We start from the raw sequence: 21,708 nt of genomic DNA, 5'->3' as shown, positions 1-21,708 counted from the left end.
ATGGTTTCTCACATAGCATTAATCCCTTATGATTAACAATGTTTCCTCACTTTGCATTTAATTGTGACACTGGTTTCTTTTCGCAGACCTGAAGGTGAGCTCGGTGAAGGTCAAAAGTTGTTTCTTCCACCAACAGAAGTAGGGAACATATCAACATCACCCATTCCTCTCTCATATACAGAGATCCACACAACTGCAACATCATTGCAAAACAGATTCCCGACTGTCAGAACGGTTTATCTAAGTGTTATTTACAATTAGGACCAAAATTCCTCTTTCATAAGGGAGCTCCAGTAACTTAGGAAATGAGCAATACCTGATGATCTCCCATGGTTGAGTCTGAGAAACCTGCCTAGAAGATCCCTGGACTAGAGCTGAGGACTTTCCTTTCTGTACAAGGTTTGATTGTCTTTTTTTTTTTAAGCAACCAACATTAATACAATAGCGTAGAGAAGTATGGATGGGCCACTTACAGACTATTCATTCTCTAGGGCCAGGAGATCATGTTTTAGGGAAGAGTTCTAGCATGAGAGTTTCAAGAGTTGAGCACTGGCTTAACTCTGCCCACTGGAAAAAAAATGGCAGTTCTCTCCTTCCCCCTCTTCCCCCCACTCAAATGGGGGCAGTCAGGTCAACACTAAACTGTTTAGTCCCTATAGACATGGAAATTCATTCACTATATATGCTTCTTTAATATATACACTTGAAACTCACTAGCAATAACTAAATAGGAAGTAGACTGCTCTTTCTTGGAGGTAAATGTTTCAGAGAAAATACCACTGCTACTATATTATAGGAGAGCTTCTTCCATCAGCATAGGTAATCTACCTCCATAAGAGGTGGCAGTTTTGTCAACAATGCTATCTGTACTAGGAACGTGAGTTATAGTTTTTGATACAGAAGCAGCAGGGGCAGGTAGCTATTTGGATTAACCAATTAAAACCAAGCTTATCGGTTAATTATTTAAACTACTAAATGCTAACAGCCCTAGTCTGTACCAGGGCTTTGACTGGTATGACTGTTAATGTAGTTACACCGATTAAGTTTATAGTGTAGACTTATAGCCTTATTAAAATAAATAAGGCTATTATTAGCCTATTGAGATTTATAGAAAATGAATGGTTTTCTAATCTTTTAAACAGTCTCGTGGCTTTTTTCTGACCCTCTCCAGTTTATCAGCTCTCACACTGAATTGTGGGCACCAGAAATGGACACATCTGACTAGGGAGCACGTTGACCTGTCCAGATAAAACTGACTGGAAATAAATAGGAAGAAAGATCTCTTGCAGCATGGCCTTTTGGAAAGGTAGCATTTAAGGACTGCACAACACCTAGATCAGTCGAGAAGGGAACTGGGCTCCCATGCTCTCCTTACTGTACTTCCAAGTGCAGCAGACTTCATCCCAGCAGGATGTAATGCCATCCCAAGGGAATGATTGGTAGAGGATTGACCACAGTGGATCTCTCCATTCTCTGGACAGAAAACGATGACTATGCAGCAGGGACACACTGGGCCCATTATAAAATCATTACTATGCCTACTTCCATAAAATATAACCCCTGATACTCCACAGAAGCCACACCACCATGAATCATCTAAGACACTGAATAAAAATGTCTTATCCTTGCAAGAGGTAGAAAGATGGACTGCTAGTGATGGCCGGTTCCTACTAGGAAGGGGAAAAAGGCTGAAGGGGAAAAAAGGTGATACCAAAAAGACAAATTTGAATTTTAACAGGCAGCTATTTGCTCAAGCAAAGGAGCAACAATTTTATTGCATATTGCTGGCGCTCCCCTTCAAGCAGAAAAAAGCTGAAAAACCAGATCAGAACTGAAATCAGAGATATATCTAATCTTCAAGGTTCGCTAGATATTTTTTGAAAGGAAAGAAATGGAATGGGCCTAAAAGCCAGGAGCCTTCATCTAAGAAAAAAGAAATAAGTTAGTGTACCGAAAATTGAAGAATGGCAAACAAAAGCTCAAAGATTTGGAGAAACAAATGCCTAAGTCTTGGATACAATTTATAGAAACTAATCATTAAGAAACCCATAGCTATAAGTACTGTATACTTAATCAGCCTCTATTAATACTGGATTTTTCTCTTTAAAATACTTACTTTTAAACGCAGTGTGTGGTCAGTGTCTACTTCACTAGTAGAAAGCCTTAGGTCAACATCAGTAGGATAGGCTAAGTGTGTGGCTTCAGTTTCCAATATCACTGGGCTATGTGGATCCTTGAAGTTTACATTTTCAGCTTGTACAATATTAGGAAGCACATGTTCTTCCTTATCCTGAACTGGAACTGATTCATATTCACGTTTTTGCCTTAAATCCTCTATTTCATCAGTGTCCAATCCTAAAGCTTGGTTTACAGATCGTGCCAATGATGAATCCAAGTGTCCTGCACTAGCTAGAGTTTCTAAGAGTAACTTAATGAGACCATGTGTGTCTGTAACTGCAGGATCGGCTACATCTTGCTGTCTCAAGTCAGTATCATGTCCACCAAGACCAGTAATTATTGAGAAAACAGACTGTGGTGATTCTGAGGTTCTTCCTCCTTTATAGGGAAAGGGAACAGGAGGGGGAAAAAACCATTCAATATCAAATCATCATTCTAAACATCTTCCTAGACTCCAGAGCACACTCCCATAATTCATATGCAGAGAAAATATAGACTAATCAGGGGGATGGAAATTGGGGGAGAGAGAAGGAAGCAATCTCCCAGGGTTAGAAGCGCACCCACAGATCAGATTCTTCTCTCATACCACTTAGCACATTACCATTTTATGTAATGTAACCATAAAAAGGGTTTATGTTGCATTAATTAATATTGTTTAAAATAAGAGTACTATAGTAACATTAGAAAATAAAGAATTTACAGTTCTCTTAAGGATAACTTGGCAACACTACCTATCCTACATGTTTTATGGCAACCTTGCGAAGTACTTACTAATTGCTTACTTCCTGGGGGAGAGAAATTGAACAGAGAAATTAGTTCTTCCTCCCTACCATTACTGTTACATTAAAAGATGAATAAATAGTCTAGGCAAGTTTAATGGTATAAAATTGCCATCCCTATTGACCAAAAAGGGGAGGGGGGAGATTAGTAATTTTATTCCACTTATTCCTTACCTCCAGTCCCTTTACCTCCAAATTATAGGAGATGTGTTTAACATTTTTTGTTTTACCTCTTGAAAAAAATTACCTCATATCTGACACTTATGTAGTTTTTCAGTGCTGCTCTTGCAGAGATTAGAATATATTCTTTTAGTTAAGGCATGTCTGTATGGGTTAGACACAATTTAGCACCAATAACCAAACTTCTCTTGTCTTTAAGAGCTCAAAACTAACCTGTACAGAACATGGTTTACATTATTTTAAAATCAAAAGCTTTTCAAAATAAGAAGTTCACTCACTTTTGGGTTTATATAAAAACACAGAAGATATATTTTCAACTGCAAGGTTTAGTCAGATTTTCTCCTAAAGCAAGGTTGCAGACCCCACAGAAAAGTCACTTGCGGGCCACAAGTGAGAAGAAAAAACAACAAAAATCAAACACGACAAGCCTATCCCCGCCCCAAAACCCTCACGACCTTGGTCCACAAGTGAGAAGACAGACAATCCTCCATCCCCCTCATAAGGAGAGAGGGGGAGGGGGCTGGAGTTCACATCACGGACTCCCCAATGCTGGGGGGAGGGGGGGAGCCAGGGAAGCCAGAGGTTCCCCACCCCTGCCCTAAAGTTTTGCTCAAAATGAATGTTGTGGGATTTTGTTTGCATCTCCATTGGGCCTTAAACCTGATTTTTATATTTGTCTCAGAGAAGGAGAGACTCTAAATCCCATTCAGGGCCATCCCTAGGAGGTGCAGGGCATGGGACAACCCACCCCACACACAGACACTGGGTTCCCTGTCCCCACCACACTCCCTTTCCAGGTCCCACCCGTTTCGCCCCTTCCTCCGAGCAGAACGGACTGGAGTATTACTAGAGACCTAACAGTGGCAGCAGGGGTGCCCCCTCCACACAGTAGCGAGAGTCAGCATGCTCTGGCCCTGTTCCCCTCCCAGCCCACTGTGCCCACTTCTCCATGGCTGGGCCAAGGTACTCTGCTTCCTGCTGCCACAGAGAAGCTGAGTGCAGCATGCCGGGAGAGGGCAGTGGGAGCGAAACTGACTGAGCCAGAATGGATGGCGATACCCTTGTGAGTGCAGTGAGGGGGAGACTCCTGTTGCCATTCTACATCAAACACTAGGTAATCCTGTGGATCCTGTCCATAGGACACTTGGGACAGCCACCACAGGTGTCTGGGGGGCCACACAACTATCTATGGATGGGACAACTCTGTTCCATTAGCAGCACTGCAGGAATCAGACTCCTGTTGCTGCCAATTTACATCTCCTTATGATTCCTAGGCTTCTATGTTCCCCATGGCAAGCTAGGAGGCAGATTATCTCCAGGTCAGGGGCAATCCTCTACAAGGTGGGTGGGAGCAGGGAAAAGGGGGAAGAAGGGAACTGTTAGCAACGTCAGGAACTTCAATTGCTGTAAGAAGTATATGTGAAGCAGGCCAAAAGGTACTTTAAAAAATAAAAGCACAAGGGAGACATTGCAGCACTCTCCAGAAATCAAAGCCCTTTGTTTAGCGAAACTGGGATCTATTCATCTTGCACCAAGGTGGTAAGAGGTGCAAAGAAACATGCCCTATGCTTTTTTTTTTTTTTTAAATAAAGGTATGAACACAAACCAGCCACAAATGTGATAACTGCAAACTGCAAGCTTATTTCTGGAGACCATTTTTCAAGGCCTGCAATGGTGAACAATACTTGATAGTGTATTTAAGTTTCTGTCAAGCTAAATTAAATAGCTAAGAGCTGCTGTCAGTTACACTGAACTTCACTGTTTTAAATATCACCAAGGGGAATGACTGTAGTGCTTGCCTTTCCAAGCTACTGCTTCACTTTGTCTGCAAAATGAGACACACACCACTAATACTACCACACTGCAACTATAAAAGCTTAAGACCATTGGTGGGCAATAAGCAGCCCTGATGTGGTTTGCCACAGTTAGCCCCGAGGGACTGCAAGACAATTTATTTACCTGCACATCAGCAGGTATTGCCACTCACAGCTCCCATTGGCTGCAGATTGCCGTTCTTGGCCAATAAGACCTATAGGAAGCATTGTCCTGGTACACAAAGGATGTTAAGAGGTGGGTAACTGACTAATCGTGTAGTTGAAACAATTTGTATTGACTACATGATTAGTCATTAAGGGAAGGTGCTTCGTACTGGCTCACGCCAGTCCAGGAGCCACCCCAACTGCGGCTCTGCAATTTATAGTTGTATTAAGAATAAGGCAGAACTGCAGCAGTCCCAAATCGGCGCGAGCTGGGACAGACTGTTTTCCTCAAGTCCCGGCTCATGCCAGATGCAGCAGCCTGTCTACAGCCAGCCCCGGCCGCCACAAAAAGGGGCTGTTTTGTGACATGCTCTGGCAGTTGTCCGTTTGCGGCAGCCCAGGCTGGCCGTGGGCAGAGGCTGCTCCACAGCAGCCTCCCCTATCTCCATCCCCACTGCTGCCTCTGATAGAGGTAGTAGTGCAAGGGTGGAGGAGGAGGAAGCAGGCGGCACTGCAGAGACAGTGCTGGGGGAGGGGGGGGAACCAGCTCTTAAGCTGGCTCCCTCCAGCACTGTCTCCTGTTCTCCCCACCTTGCTGCCTCTAATATAGAGGCAGCTGGTGGGGGGAGGGGGGGAAGAATACTGAAGTGGTCAACTCAACTATCCAATAAGCTTAGGCTTATTAGGTAGTCAATTATTTGATTACATCCCTAGTCCATGCCATGTCCTGCAGCTCTATTTGGCTGGGAATAGAAATCTGTGGCCAATGGGACCTGTGAGTAGCCATATCTGCAGACAGAGGTAAATAAAGCATCTGGAGGACTGTCAGGGGCTAAACCTGGCAAGCCACAGCTGGTCCACAGGCCTCCTAATAGTCTGGAGTAGGCAGACAATTATTTAAAGTACTAAAATTCTACAGAAAATATTAGGATATTAAAACAATAAGATCCGACCCTAAATTATCAGAATACAGTAAAACTAGTGTTATCTGGCACGCTTGGGGATTAGGGCGTTCCACTTATCTGAGGGTCCCATCAACCTAGGAAAAATCAATGAACAATAATAGTAAAACTCAAGTTTTTAATATTGGTAGTTTTGTAGCGTGAAGTAGTTGGTCTCACATTTCTATTTTGAGTTAAAGCTGATTAGTACCTCAACAATTTTTTTATTTAAACCAATCATAGTAAACCAAGCCAGGCCTGTGCACCTGAAGATGTGACAGTATTGTGGCTGGGGGAAATGCTGGTTAAAGTTTTCTGGTTAACAGAGTGCCGGATAACAAAGGTTTCACTATATATTGATATCTGCAGCCTGAAAAATAAAATCATGTTATAAGTAAATGTAGGAGTCAGCGATTTATTTTTTCAGAGCTGCAGAAACTCAACACCTTCCATTGAGGCCACTGGGAGTTGCTTGAGCTCATGGCCACTATGAAAAGTCAGGTCATATATATGTATAAAGGGTCCAGTGACAATCATTCCTCTATTCATGAATCTTTCATTCTAATAATTTATAAATGAAGCAATCACACAACCGGAACAGCACTAAGCAACAAATGTCATTCCAATACTCTTACCTATAGAGCTTCCATTTTAAAAAAATGTTCAATGTAATTTTCTTTAAGTAGTGAGTTCTATATGAATAATATTTATTACCTTCATACTGGCAACTATTTTCTGAAGATTCACTCATTTTTAAGTGCTTCCGCAGATTCTCAGAGTCACTGTGTAATCTTCGTTTCAGTCCACTTTTGTTTTTAGTGTCTTCTGTATCAGATTCCCCACCTACATTTTTCTTCTTACACTGAATTAAATTAATCAGCTCTTTGAGTCTATCAGGGTCATAGTCCCCAGAGTGAGGGTGTTTTTGCTTGGCAGCAGCACCCTCACATTTAGAACCATTTCTTTTCCCAGTTTTTGTATTTGTGAAGTCAGTTTCTTCTTCTGGGGCTTCATAATCTGAAATGGGACTGAACTGCTGAACTTTCTGATTTCCCTCCATCAATTCTTTTGCTTTACAAACAGGCAGTTGATAGGCTTCAGCACCAAAAATGTAGTTACGCAAGCAACTGTCAATATGGGATTTGTTTTTTGGAGCAGGATATAGAAATTTTCTATCATCCAGCCGTGATTCATAAGGGTATAATACAAATTCCCTATATTTGCTAGATCCACTAATGCTTCGTTTCAAATATTCATATATATATTTTTCCACAACAGTATTGAAATCTGCAGTAGTGTCTTTACGAGATTGAATTAAAGCAAAATGTAGTGACTGAATAAACTTCATGAGCTTCGGCATAATCTCATGGTTTTCCTGCAGTAATGATGTAGTTGAACTTTTCTGTGCTGTGAAAGGAACATTTTTTTGTGCTGTGATGGAAGGAAAGAAAGCCCATAATTAAATCAAGTCATTAAGAAAGCTCTAACAATATATATGGCTGCTAAACTATAACACTTCCAATTTTTCCAGCGAATATCTATGACAATTATAGCTATGGTAAAATTATCTAAATCCAGTCTTTAACGATCATTTTTCCTCAGGCCATTTTTCCTTACAAAAAAAAGCTACAGAAGCTTCAGAGGGTAGCTGAGTTAGTCTGTACAGGAAAAACCAACAAATGATCTGGTAACCCTTTATAGGCTAACAAAACATGTAGATCAGTGGTCCCCAACCTTTAGAGGCTCCCGGGCGCCCGCGGGCGGGGCCGCGCATCCAGGGGCACGCCAGGGGACCAGGATGCCTTTGCACCCGGCCCGTGCCCCAGGGCCGAGCGCCTTGTGCCGTGGGCCTAGGGCCAGCGCCACTTGAGCACTACGCGCCCGAGCACCCACATGTGCCCTTGGGCTGGGGCCACCCGAGCACCGCACACCCGGCGCCGGTGCGTGTCACGTGCCTGGGGCTGGCGCCTGCTGCGCACCGGGCCGGCCCAGGTTGTCGGGGGGAACGCACAAATTCCCCGGCAGGCACCGCATTGGGGACCACTGATGTAGATAGTATCATGAGCTTTCGTGGGCACAGCCCACTGCTTCAGATGACCGGAGTTTTACATGAGTAAATCATCCACTTTCTCTTTTCCTCTCCTCCCTTATTTTTCATTCTTGAAAATAAAGATGACAGTCTGATGAACAAGATCAACCTAAAGACCTTCATCACCATTGTTGTCTTTCTATGTACACATTTATATTGCTCTTGTCACTGTGACAATGCAGTCTTTCTCTCTTCAGTTATTCAAGCAATGTCCCAATTCTTTGGAAGTTAATATATGTAAAGTCAGCAAGCCATTAGTTGTGTGTCAAGAAGCCATGACACAAATGAGGAAAAGGAAGTAGTGACAGGTTTTCACAGGATGTGGCACACAATTCAGATGCCAGCACCTGCTATACCAACGCCTTTCAGCCTGTCACTGATAAATCCTTTCACCTGATAAGTCTTTCAAAACATTGATCTAGTATCATATTCTCTTAGTTTCCCATATTCATAGCTCCTGTGACAACAAGTTCCTTTTGAGCCTAAAAGTTGTCAAACCATTAGGAAAGACAAATCCTAATTAAGATTTCTAAATTAGAAAAATTAGAGACTTTACCCACCATATCAAATTCCTTCACAAGTCATAGACAAAAACTAAGGCATGAGACTAGAGATCGGCACAAATTCTAAACCCTCAATTCAAAACATTTCCTAATTTAAATTTGTCCGAGGGGTAGCCATATTTGTTCTTGCAGATTCAGACTATGAGAAGTCCTGTGGCACCTTATAGACTAACATTTATTGGAGCATAAGCTTTCGTGGGCAAAGACCCGCTTCGCCAGATGCATGTGATGAAGTAGGCCTTTGCCCACGGAAGCTTATGCTCCAATAAATGTTAGTCTATACGGTGCTACAGAACTTCTCGTTCTTGCTAATTTAAATTTGAAATCCAAACCCTTTCTAAGATTAGTCCTTTAACATAAAATGGACTAAATTTTCAACCCCATCTAAATCTTCGGTAAGACGACTAGCTCTTCCTTAAGTTTCTGGATACAGTCCTGAGGGGTACATTTCTTCTCCCTCTCACTCCCAAATCCAAGTTATATTGTTCTGAAAAATTGTCTTCACTTTACTTATTGAAAAATATTTAATGCTTTTTGGAACCAATCATCTCTAAAATACCTTTGTCTATTGTGGCATAATGCAATTGCTCCTAATTACATTAGGTTTACTGTTACATAAAAGGCAGAAGGGAGAATAACAGCGGCAGCAGCCGGGGGAGAGGTTGGCAGGTGGTGCTGGTGCTCGAGGGCGGGGAATTGGCTTTTAAAGCCAGCTCAACACTGGCTCCTGCTCTTCCGACGGCCTCTAATACAGAAGCTGCCAGGGGAGGCCCACACCAGGGAGCAAATGCAAGTAGTGAACAAGATTAATGGATAAGCCTAGACTAGGTTTATCGGTTAATTGTATTGCCAACTACTTGTTGCCATTCCTAGCGTTGCAGTGCACAACTTTAAGCAACTCTTAACTTGATTATGTATCTGTAAAGCATTATATTTTGTCCTTCATGTTTTATGGGTCAAAATGAGTTTATGATTTAAGTATGTAACTAATAAGTTTGATCGTTAGCGCCACAGGAACTTAGTGGAAATAAATATTGCTGCCTTTTATAAAATTAAACAGAAAAGATAAACACTAATGTAATAAACAAAAGAATAAAAAGGCTTTTCTTGGTGCTAGACTTGTAATCAACAATATCAGAGGCAGCGGAGGGGGCCTCTGTGCTGCTGCCTGCACTGGCTCCTGCCTACCCAGTGTGTAAACATGTAGCTACTGAAAAATTCCGAAATACTGAAACATTTGACAAAAAATGTTTCCTAACATCCCTAAGTCTTTCATAATCACTCATTATAAACAGCAACCCTGACCTTAGATTGAGCTCTGTAGATGAGCATGTCAACTGCATATTAATTATATCCATCCAAAGAAGGCAATTAGAAGTCACTGGACTTACTTGAAGTCACTATACCTCTAGGTTCTTGAAATAGAAACAATGCCTGCAGAATGCGGGACCTTCCAGTTTGGTGCTCTGCACACAAAAAATAGAATTATGTAATTAATTAAGGAGACGCCAGTTATATTTCGTGAGTCAAGGTTTTTTTTTTTTTTAAGTTACATACCATATGGAGATGTCATTTGCCACGGAGAAAGAAGAAAAAGATATCCTCTGTCCCCAAGTGGTTTAACAAGAACCTGTGTTTCAAGCAAAAGAGTGTATCTACTATAAAGTACGCAACGAAGATTAGTAGAGCCCTTGTAAATTCGTGGATATCTGTGAGTATGACATGCGTGCATGTGAATGCAGATATCCAGGATTCATTTTTGCAGATACCAATTTTGTATCCGCGCAAGGCTCTAAAGATTACAAGAGTTGTTTGTTAACAGTAACTGCCTCCAGTGTATCACTGGTACTGAAAAACAATCCTTTTATGTCTAATGTTCTGCAGGAAGAATAAAGATTCTTTCCACTTTCTTGAAATATTACAGAAACTTTGAAAAGAAACAAGTATTCTAAAACATTCTACTTACTAATTTTTCTCTCTCTAGTTTTTGAAGTAAGCCTTCCAAATTACTTCCAGACCTTGTCTTTTCCACAACCTCATAAAGGCTACAATACATTCCACTCTTGAACACTATTTTTGGAGGGGGGGGGAGGGGAAGGAATTAAAAAAAAAAAAAGTCTTAAGATTCTGGTTTAAAACATATATTATTTTTAGTTAAAAAAAAAAACACAAGTGTTTACCTTCTTTTGCCCCTAAATAAGTTTCTTTATAGAACAATGCTGGTGCAATTTTCTTCTTTAGCTGATCAATGCTTATAACAGTTTCAACATTAAGCTTCTCAGGACTGAAATCAGAGAAAGCAAAGTTAGCTTTAAAAACAGTACCAAATGCCTAAAATTGTTCTGTCATCATTTGAAAACTATTTCCTTTAAACAAAAAGTAGTCAAGGAGGTTTTCTACCAGCAGAATAGGAATTGGAGAGAAAAGTCTGTCGTGTCATTTAAAAAAAAGTCTGTTTAAACCAAATCCATGTGTTAATTGACAATATTTTCCAGATTGCTTACATAACTCAGCAACCCAAGCTGGACTTGTGATCCTAAGTAACTAATTTTACTATTAGGTAAATTTTTCAATATTAACATTAAAAAAAAAAGCAAGCTCAACTGCACAAAATCCACCAGATACTGCTAACACAAGTTTTAAATGAGAGATGTAGATAAGGTGTAACTGAATAATTGTGTAACAAAATCTTAGTCCTTCAAGGGTGGGGCTAGCAGCCAATGCGCTCTGGCCCCACTTCTGGGCATCCTCTGTTCTGGGACCCCACCACGGACAGGGCTGCTGCCATGGGGCAGCCTCTGGGCCCACTGAACAGCCTCCCCTGCTTGCCCCACCTGCACTGCTACCTCTGACAAAGGCAGCAGCATGAGGGGGAGAGGAGGAGGGAAGGCAGCACTGTGGAGCTGGTGCTGGGGGAAACTGGCTTTTAAAGCAGCTCCCTGCAGCACTGGCTGCTGCCTGCCCCCCATTTATAGGAGGCAGCAGGTTGGTGGGGGGAGGTGGTTCCATGGAGCGACTCCTTGAAAGCTGGCTTCCCATGCGTATGAGCTCCAGCCTACCCCTCTCACCCTCCGCGCAGCATGGAGGGGGGCAAGATCTGGTGCTCATGGGGAGTCTGGTTAAAGCCAGACCCTCACAAGCACCGGCTTCTGCTATTCCCACTTGCTGCTGCTGCGCTCCCCCCCCCCCCCCCCCCAGAGGTAGCAAGGGGGAGCATAAATGCATGTAGTCAACAGAATTAACTGATAAGCTCAGGCTTCTCTGTTAATTGTGTGGTCGACTACATGCTGACATCCCTAATTTAAACCAATTTTTTCAACTCTGTTTTCAAATCTATACTTACAGTTTACATGGAAGGAAAGGACGTGTTGCAGATTTCAAAGCAGCATGGCATAAAAGCTTCCCTTTATTCAAAAGCTGACCTCTCCATAAAGTGTAGTTAGTCTTATCTAATTAAGAGTGGGAGAAGGAAAAAAAATAAAGCAGTTGTCTCAAGTGACGACATTAGTAAGTGAGAGGAGGATAAAGAAGTGTAGAGGCAGCCTGCCTAAGTTTTGGGAAGTTTCCTATTGCTGATGACAATCAAAAGAGCACACGACTAGCCAGGACACAAGTAATTTTTACTATCATATTGTTTTACTTGCTCAGACTAGATCTAGAAAATATGGGAAAAAAGTTAGCTTTGTCCTGTCTACACAGTGATGCATCCATAACAGCAACAAAGATGCATTACTGTTGACAGATTGAAGAGAAAAAATGCAAAGAGAGTATGAAGTAGCACAGAAACAAAACAAGCTCTTATGGGCAGAAGAATAATCCCTGGATATTGTTCCGAGTGTTCCATGGTGAAAGACGATACAGCTTTCTAGGATGCCAACAAGATACATAACTGATGGGGTTTAAGCAGCAGCAGCATTATTCCTAGTTGAATAATTACCTTAATCTGACGGCAGTCAACAGTTAAACTCTTACTCTGTTAAAGCTATCCATTGTAGGGATGTTACATAGTGTGTAATTGAAGTCATAACTGCAACAAATTGTAGTGGATGCACAACTATTCCATGGTACCCAGAGAGGGGCCAGCAGCCAATGCACTCCTGGCCCCATCCTGAGGGAGCCTCCGCCACCTCGTTCTGCTGCTTCTAATCAGAAACCCGCTTCCCGCGCAGATCAGCTCTTGGCTGCCACCCCCCACTCTGCTGCCTCTGATATGGAAGCTGCAGCGCAGGCTGGCAGCAGCTCCTGTCCGCAGGGGTCAGAGCTCATCATGGACAGAGGCTGGTCTGCGGCGGCAGCCTCTATCCAAGTGGAGCTCAGACCCCCGCCTCATGGCCAGGAGCTGCTGTTGTGTAGCAGCATCTGTCCGTGGTAAGCCCAGGCTTGCCATGGACAGAGGCTGCTTCACAAGTAGTCTCTCCTGACCCCGCTGCACTGCTGCCTCTGAAAGAGGTAGCAGCATGGGGGAGGAGGCAGGTAGCACTGCAAAGCTGGTGTTAGGGGAAGCCGCACCTCCCACCTCTGTAGAAGGCAGTGAAGTGGGAGGATGGGTCCATGGAGCTGGCATATCAGCTTCTGCCTGCCTCCCTTTCCCCCTAGCCCCGCATGCTGCTGCTTCTGATAGGGTGAGCAGCATGGAGGGTGAGGAGGAGGAAGAGGCGGATCTCTCCCCCCCCCCCCTTAGGCAGCAAGGGGTAGGGAGAATGCATATAGACCCAGGCTGATCAGTTAATCATGTAGTCATACATGTTGACATCCATAGCCTATTGCATTTGAAAACAGAGGGAAGGGAGTGTCAAGGGACACACAGTACCTCACAAAACCTACTACATCATCTCCACCACTAGATATTTTTGCTAATAAAGACAATAGAGAAACTACTAGCTCACTGTTAGGAATTAGAGCTGACACCCCATAGAAATAAACAAGTACTGTTCAGACTTTAAACTATTTTCTTGTTCTATATGAATTCAAGAGAACAGTGCTGGCTCCAGAGTCCACACCAAAGTTGCTTCCTGAAACTTGAAAGTTATTTTTAAAAAAGCTGAAAACTGGAGTTCTGCTATAAATTGGAGGTGCCACTGGATCTTCACTGCCGTATTAGATTATTGTAGCTGTTACTGTTTATTTACATAGGTTTTAAAAATATTGCAAAAAACAGATGGACATACTTGGGTGGCATAGAAAAACAATTGCTAGTTATGGAAGTTAGGAGGTTGTATTTCATTAGCAGGACAGAAAATAATTTTGTATCAATTGTCAAAGCACTAACTAGTAAGAGCAAGAAAGTTGCCTCAGACAGCACAATCCCACCGCAGTTATGGTTAGTGAGCTACTCCCCCCCTCCGCCCCATTCTTCTTGTAGTTGTAATACTCCTGTGCAAAAAACAAGGACAGCAGCATCTTGTTTTGTACTGTTTTGAGTCTGAAACATAATAGGATATAAGAAAAACTACCCCCAAAATGTATCCCAAACCACTTTCACTGGCACCACCATAATGTCCTCATCACTAATCAGTTTGAACTTTATCCTTAAGATATCAGTTATGCCAAAAAGTAGTATCTACTGATTCTAACGACAAAGACCGAAAACAAGTTATCTAATTAAAGCATGAACAAAGCTAACATGGCAAGACACTAAAGTATTCCACACATCTACTTTATATTTTTTAGAAGTTTATCTGATGAAAAACTTCTCCTAAAGTATAAGATTTAGGACAGGGGTGGGTAATAATTTTACAAGGAGGGCCACTGCACATTTTTGAAGTGGCCTCTGGCTGCCCTAGAAGCAGCAGAGCCTCTGGAAGATGGGGCAGGGCCAGGACACTTCACAATTCCCTACCCCCAAGGTCTGATTGGCCTGGGGGAGCATGCAAAGTCTCTTGCTCCCTGCCCCTGCCCCGCAAAGGGCATGTGGTGCTAAGAATGACCCGCCAGCTGAACAGCTGGCAGTTCATCCTAAAGCACTGTGCACCTCTAGTGGGGGAGGAGACTTCACATGCTCCCCCATCTTCAGGCCCTGAATGGCGTGAGGGCAACAGAGTGGCACAGCATCTGCAGGCTGAATCAACCCACTTGGCGGGACAAATCCAGCCCACAGAGGCTCGCTTGCCCACCCCTGATCTAGGACCACCAGATTCGATATATAGCTTCTTCTAACAACTTAAAGCAACGTAAGGGTTAGCTGTGCCAGAAAAAAACAGTATGGCTGGAATGGGATTACTTCTCATAAAACCAAACAGGAAAGAGAAATCACCAAAATAAGTACAGTCTTCAAAACTGACAATTGAGTGAATGTTGAAAGTGAACCAGAAAAATAGGATGAACCTGGAATAGGATTGCTTCTATATAAACCTTACAGAAAAGAGGAAAAAAAAAAACCAGAAACTTGGAGTAGTGCTCTGTTTTGGCACAGCTAAATCAATGCTTAAAGCTTTGAAAACAAGAAAGTGTTACTGCAAACCCTTTTGTTCTGTTTTAACCAAAAAGGGCTACAGTCAAATAAGAGTTTTAAGAATGAAGAAAATATATTTGACGGCATTCCCATTTTAAAAATACCTAAAAAATTAAATGGAAATATAACTATCCCTTTAAGAAATCTGAAATAAGCTAGCTTCATAAACACTGTATTTTTGAAAAAATTATAATCATTTAAATAAAGCATGTACATTTTCCTTTTATTGCGCTCCCTCCTCCCCAAAAATACAATCCCATAAAGGGCCCAAGGAATGCTGGGTAAATCTGCTACTTTATTATAAATTCACGAGTTACAGTACAACTGATCCTTACCTGTGTTTCTATCAGTATTCGTATTAAAGCTGTTTGCCCTAACAAAACACAAGAAAAAAATAAATAGAAGCTTCTCACAATATACAATTAACCACTAAAAACCAAAGCAGTTTCATGCGCTATGGGCTCTGTAATATAAAGGCAACAGCGTGGGGGAGTGCAGGAGATTCCATGGGAACTGGTGGTCATGGGGAGCCAGGTTTTAAGCCAGCTCCCCCAGCACCTGTTTCCTCCTGCTCTTCCCTCCCCACGCTTCTAGAGAGGCAGGCAGCTCAGCAGGAGCAGATACAGGCAGGGAGCTGGCCTGAAAGCCAGCTTCCTGTGTGTCACGTCTCCCACCTGCCCCCCTCCCAGCATTGCTGCCTCTCTGTTGTTCCTGCCTCCGCCTCTGATAGAGAAGTAGCAAGAAAGGGTGTGTGCACGCATGTAGTCATTCGACTAACCGGTAAGCGCAGGCCTATGAGTTAATGGTATGAATGTCTACATGCTAACATCCCTACGTTGTAGGGATGTAGGGAACTAGTCGAGTCAATAGGGAACTAGAGGCAGAAAAGGGTCAGGGAAGCAACTATCAGAGGCAACAAGGTGGAGGGGGGGAGAAGAGCTGGCTTAAAAAACAGTTTCCCCCCCTGCACCGGCTCCTGCTTCCCTTCCAGCACCATCTCCATGGGAGGGAGGTGGTAGGGGAGGCAGAGCTGCAGCATCTGGGACCAGGAACAAGCCAGGAATCAGCTGATTTCCAGTTCATGCCCAGTCTTACTACATTTAAAAGGCAGAAGCTCAGTGTAAGAGCTGCCAGGCTCTTGCTACACTTGAAAGGCAGAGCCACAGCAGGGTTAGCTCCCAGGGAGGCATGAGCAGGAAGGGGACTGTAACTCTGTTGTGACTGCAGTTTAAAAGTAGGAGGAGCCAGGCTGCCACCCAGCTTCTACATTTTAAACTGCAGAGCCACAGCAGAGTTAGCAAGTGCCCTTCCCCCACCCCATCAACTAATTGAATAGTCAATGGAAGTTCCATCAACTAACTCAATTAGCTGATTATCCATATTTTAAACATCCTTACTACATTATACACATTTTATCTATTTGTTTCCTCTGTACAATAGGTTTTTCCTGTTTGTGTAACTCTTTCAGAAACAATTTTATTACAAAAGTGGCAAAGCGTATTATTTTAAGGTCAAACAGTGCAGGATTTACTGTCAGCCAGACCACACGAAGCTACCTTTAAATTTCCTTTTATACAAAGACTAGTTTTTAAAATGTGTTTTAATGTTTTGTAAACTTTAGATGAATTTTTATAAAACTAAATACTTCTCTGATTGGGCAGACTGGTTTTGAGAAAGGGAAGAGAAAAGCAGTCAAATTATGTTCTGCACAGGTCACCATGAGGCACAAACCAATACACAATCTCCGTGGGCTAGAATTATCTGAACAATGAACACAATTTTCCCCACTGTCAATTATGTATAAGGGATAGTAGTGATAAAGGATTACAAGACTCTTCATGTTGAGCATTAATTTTTTTTTTTTTTTTAATACAACTCACATCTTGCCTTACCTTGATGAGGGCAAAAACTTTGGCACTTGTACCATTTCATCCTTATAAGCAAATGAAACAACTGCATATGGACACACGTGTCTTGGTCTTCGTCTTATTTCATCAAAGCCATATTCATAAAAGTAGTACTAAAAAGAAAGCAAAATATAAGTGTTTTAACTATATTAAATTTGTATTTAGCAAATTTAACAATGGGTGATTAATGGTTTTTCGTTTTCAGAAAGTGTGCTACTTGTTTCACAGCCATCCCACAAATCCTTCATTTTATTATTAGCCAAAACAGCTCAAATATAAATGTGTTTAAAGCATTAAATTATACCAAGAAAGGAACAGTAACATTAGATTTTAGAAGGCATAAACTAATTTTAGTAATTTAAAGAATTGTTTTCTATGAAGCCTAGTGTCTAGAGTACAAGACAAATGCAAATTCACATACATTTTACAGGCCAAACAGAGGATTAATTACCTCATGTCCTCATGTCCACTGCAGGGCTCCCTACAGTGCTTTTTTGTGACGGCATGCTCCGGGACGGTACGCCCATCATAGTGCAATGGGATTTCCCTTTGGTGTACCAGCACCTATTTCCTGGGGCAGCTTGCTACTGACGGAAGCCCGCCGGGGACACATGGCTCTTAAAAGGGCTATGACTGCATTTCAGCCCCCCAGCACATCTTTTTGCTCAACAACTTTGAGCCTGGAGTATCGGTACCTTTTTTCTAAAAAAGGGGACAGCACTGGTTCCCTATAAAGCTGAGCACTTGAGCAGCCACTTAGCAAAAAGCCAGTTAGAAAAGCACCCACAGCATCCACAGCAGGTGCTCATCTACACAAAATTTATTCCACATACAGTTGGGAAAGTTGAAGTGGATCAGTCTTCCCTTTAATAGGTGTGTGCGTGCAAAAAAAAAAAAAAAAAAAAAAAAAAAAAAAACCACAGGTTTTACCCTAGCGGTAAAAACTTTACAGACCCTCCTGTAAGATCTGCTGTGGAGCCTATGGCAGCATATAGAAGACACTGATGACTTACTACATGCTCAGTTCCTTCTTGCCAGAATAATTCCAACAAAGGGCAGATGCGCAGGATTTGGAACGGATGTAAGCAGTACATCTCAAAAACAGGAGGTAAGTACAGAATAGTCTTTTCTTAGTGATATTGTTCATGTGCGTCACCTATGGGAATGCACTACCATTTCCTTTGGAGGAGGGATCAAAGCTCACCCCATTGCTGAATTTAGGACAGCCCAGCCAAATGTTGCATCATCTCTTGCCTGCTGGGTGATAGTATAACGGGCCATGAATGCGTGGACAGAGGACCACAATTGCCACTTTACACATCTCAAATGGGGGCATGCACAAGGAAGCCCGTGGAAGAAGCTCATGCTGTTGTGTAGTGTGTAGACAGTGGCGAGGGTAGAATCTTCGCCAGGTCATAGCACCTACTGATGCAGGCTGTGACCAAGATGAGATGCACTGGAAGGAAATGGGAAGTCATCTAATTCTCTAGGTGATAGCAATGAAGAGCTGTGGTGAGCTGTGAAGAGTTATGCTAAAAACAAGGGCACATTCAACATGTAAGGAGTGGAGCATTTGCTCTCTATGGTTAGCATATGGCTTCAGGAAGAACACAGTAAAACTATGTCCTGGTTTACATTAAACTGTGATATCACGTTCAGTAGAAGTGCCAGGTGAGGGTATAGTTGCAGCTCAGCCTTCTAACACACAATGTATAGGGGCTCAGAGGTGAAAGCCCTAAATTTTGAGACCCTTGTGGGTGATGTTATCCCCATAAAAAGGCCACATTTCACACAAATATGAGAGGGGGCAATAAAGATGTTAAAAACTGTTTAATATGGAAACCATGTAGCCACTTAAAATCTTAGTAGTTACATGCACTGCAGTCTCTGCAGTATAAAGCTTTGAGTAAATTTAATATGAGAACTGGTGACAAGTGCTGTTACTGAACTTGTTAACTGCTCCTGATGAGTCATTCGTCAAGGTATGGGAACAGTCAAATCTGGCACTTACAGACGTAGACTGCTATGATTCCCATGCATTTTGTGAATACACAGGGAGCTGTTGAGAGCCTAAACAGAAACACACAGAACTAATAATGATGGACACTGACCACAAAGCAAAGGAACCAGGATAATGGAAATATGAATCTCATGTCAATGCTGGCATACCAATCCCCCAAATCCAAGGTGGGAATTAGGGTGCCTAGGGAGATCATGCAGAATCACATTCTATCAGCAATGTGTTGAGTTTCACAGGTCATGGACAATCCTGAGAACCTCTTTCACTCTGGGGATTCAGAATTATTAGGAATAAAACCAGTGCCTCTAAATTCCTGAAGAACCCCCTCTATCACTCCAATAGCAAGGAGTGACTACACTTCCTGCAAAGGGAGTTGCTCATGAGAAGAATAGAGGGAGAGGAGTAAGGTGGCAATAGAGAACAGAATTTGTTAAACTATCCCACCCACACCATACTGAGGATCTACCTATCCGAGGTGATATGGAACCAAGCATAGTAGAAGTGGGATAGGCAATTCACAAAGGGCGGGTAAGGATCCAGACTGGGTTCTGGAAGTCCATCCTTGAGCACACCCTCAAGAAAGTTGGGTATCGGCCGCTGGGGTCTTTGGCCTGAGGAGGAGCGAGGCTGTTGCCTCCTGTTACATGCAATATACTGCCTTATCAGGCAGGGAACTGCACAATCATGGCTCTGAAGTCCCAAACAGTGTTGGGCATCGATATCTTCAAGTGCTCCCAAGATGGGGAGATCAGGATCACTGGGCTTGACAGAGTCAGAGCTACAGAGTAGGTTGTGGGAGCCTTGACCTCAGATGCATCCCAGTGATCTCTGTGTGATGCCTTGGTAGGAAATCTGTCAGTCTCCAGCTTCTTCCACTTGTAGGGCACCAGGGACTGAAATCAGTGCTGAATGCATAACTCTGCATTTCAAGTTGGGGAGAGGTTCTAGGGTCCTGCATCGAAGTAAGATCACTACACAAGACAAGTGAAGAGAGACGCCAGCAGAGGCCAAAGCACTGGTTCCATAAGGAGCTTGAGGTCATCTTGCATTTTCTTTGTTGAGGGTTGGAATCTTCTGCAGACAGAACACTTCTCTATTTGATGGCACCTTCCAAGACACTTAAGGCAGTCTGCATGTGGTCACCTTTGGACATATGCTTTCGACAGCTCTCCAAAGCTTTACTTCCTTTGGAGAGAGGTATACCCCAGTAAATGGTATTAAGGTTGGGGTGGACACCTCTTCCCCCAATATCTAGAACTACAAACTAGGGAAACCGATACTTGTAAATCAAGAGACTGGAGCTGTTCCCATGTCCATCAGGAGGCAGCAAGAAGAAACACCAGCAGAGTTCTATCTATACACACACACTACAATATGAGTGCCAGGGGAGCTTCAGGGACCACTACAGCCAACCAATGTGTAATGCTACAGTAAAAACTTGGACTATCATGCACACAGTGCACACCAAACCTATTGCTATGCACGAGCAGTCACTTGAAAAATTATAATTTAAAAACCTACATTAAAACATTAAAGGTTGCAAAATCCAATACTCTAAGCCAGGGGTCAGCAACCTTTTCAAACCAAAGAGCCAAACTACATCAAAATTCAGAACAAATGGTCAACAAAGAGCCGTGTAAGAATGTCCATTTGCATAATTGAAAATATACAAATTATTGATAGCTGACATGATTAATAGCATAAATGAAACACTCAGACTTTATTAATGGGACTTCTGCTGCTGCCTCTTTTCACACATTTCTTTGAAGTTTTCATCATAAATGGTCAAATCCAGCTTCATGCACATATTCAGGTTGTTTTTTGTCAATCTTATGGCAGGGGTTGGTTCCATGGGATGCAGAAGTCTAGGATGGGATATATGAGGGGCTTGCCATAATTTGGCTCACGAGCCATAGGTTGCCGAGCCCTGCTCTAAAGTTTTAGGCAACCTTAATTCAGCCTCCTTGTGCATATTCATTATGTCACTTAAAAAAAACAAACAAACAAACACACCTTATATACTATTTTTCCAACAGACACAAAGCACTATTCAATGCAAAGGAGACTGCCTTGGTTGATCCCTATGGCAGGTGTACTAGGGAAACGTTGACAGTACCTTCACCTTCCTTTGTTGTGGAAGTTTGAAAATACATACTGAATAAGGCAAGGGACTACCGGAAAAGAAAGTCTTGTGTTTAAGAGTGTCAATTACTGATTAGAGAATTGGATTCTATTCCTTCCTCTGCTGCATGAGTTCCAACATAAATCACATACAGGAAAGGTTACTCACCCAGTGCAATAACTGTCATTCTTCTAGATGTGTCCCCCATGAGTACTCTCATGCCCATGTGTCTTCAATGGAGATTTCATTAGCATTGCTTGTTTAATCTATGTATCTGCCATATGCATATTTGTGCCCTATACTAGAACTAAGTAGTCCCATGTGGGGTAAGCCATCCCATAGTTCCAGCTCTATTGCAAAATCCCACAAAGAAAACTACAAAGTCCAGAGGAAAGAAAGCAGGTAGTGAAGCACCTATTGGGATACACACCTTGAAGAGTTACAGTCATAGCCCAGGGTAATGTTTCCTTCTTCGCATAGCTGTCCTTTAATAAAAAAA

The 21,708-nt window shown here is 42.5% G+C and overlaps 2 protein-coding genes across 9 annotated transcripts in view; one reads left to right on the top strand and one right to left on the bottom strand.

Moving 5' to 3' along the window:
* CCDC66 (coiled-coil domain containing 66) overlaps positions 1 to 1,820 on the top strand; it is a 79,786-nt gene extending 77,966 nt beyond the window's left edge. Inside the window, exons 20-21 of one of the 2 annotated variants that reach the window (XR_001368783.3) lie at positions 87 to 399; positions 1,172 to 1,820. The gene's annotated coding sequence lies outside the window, so the exon portion shown is untranslated. Of the gene's footprint in view, positions 1 to 86 lie in introns of both variants that reach the window. The other variant, XM_014577397.3, reaches the window with a different exon arrangement.
* Positions 1 to 21,708, bottom strand: part of TASOR (transcription activation suppressor) — a 61,651-nt gene that overhangs the window by 17,529 nt on the left and 22,414 nt on the right. For all 7 annotated transcript variants that reach the window (XM_075938881.1, XM_075938884.1, XM_075938883.1 and 4 more), the window contains exons 7-15: positions 17,053 to 17,180; positions 15,496 to 15,533; positions 12,053 to 12,158; positions 10,890 to 10,993; positions 10,676 to 10,779; positions 10,267 to 10,339; positions 10,101 to 10,175; positions 6,772 to 7,488; positions 2,117 to 2,556 (exon numbers count right to left, since the gene is read on the bottom strand). In XM_075938881.1, coding sequence (XP_075794996.1) covers positions 2,117 to 2,556; positions 6,772 to 7,488; positions 10,101 to 10,175; positions 10,267 to 10,339; positions 10,676 to 10,779; positions 10,890 to 10,993; positions 12,053 to 12,158; positions 15,496 to 15,533; positions 17,053 to 17,180 — 1,785 coding nt within the window. The remainder of the gene's footprint in view (positions 1 to 2,116; positions 2,557 to 6,771; positions 7,489 to 10,100; positions 10,176 to 10,266; positions 10,340 to 10,675; positions 10,780 to 10,889; positions 10,994 to 12,052; positions 12,159 to 15,495; positions 15,534 to 17,052; positions 17,181 to 21,708) is intronic.

Source organism: Pelodiscus sinensis, chromosome 11 (assembly GCF_049634645.1).
Source record: "Pelodiscus sinensis isolate JC-2024 chromosome 11, ASM4963464v1, whole genome shotgun sequence".
Lineage (NCBI taxonomy): Eukaryota > Metazoa > Chordata > Testudines > Trionychidae > Pelodiscus > Pelodiscus sinensis.
The sequence above is the reverse complement of the archived record's forward strand: the minus strand, read 5'-3'. Positions and strand labels throughout refer to the sequence as shown.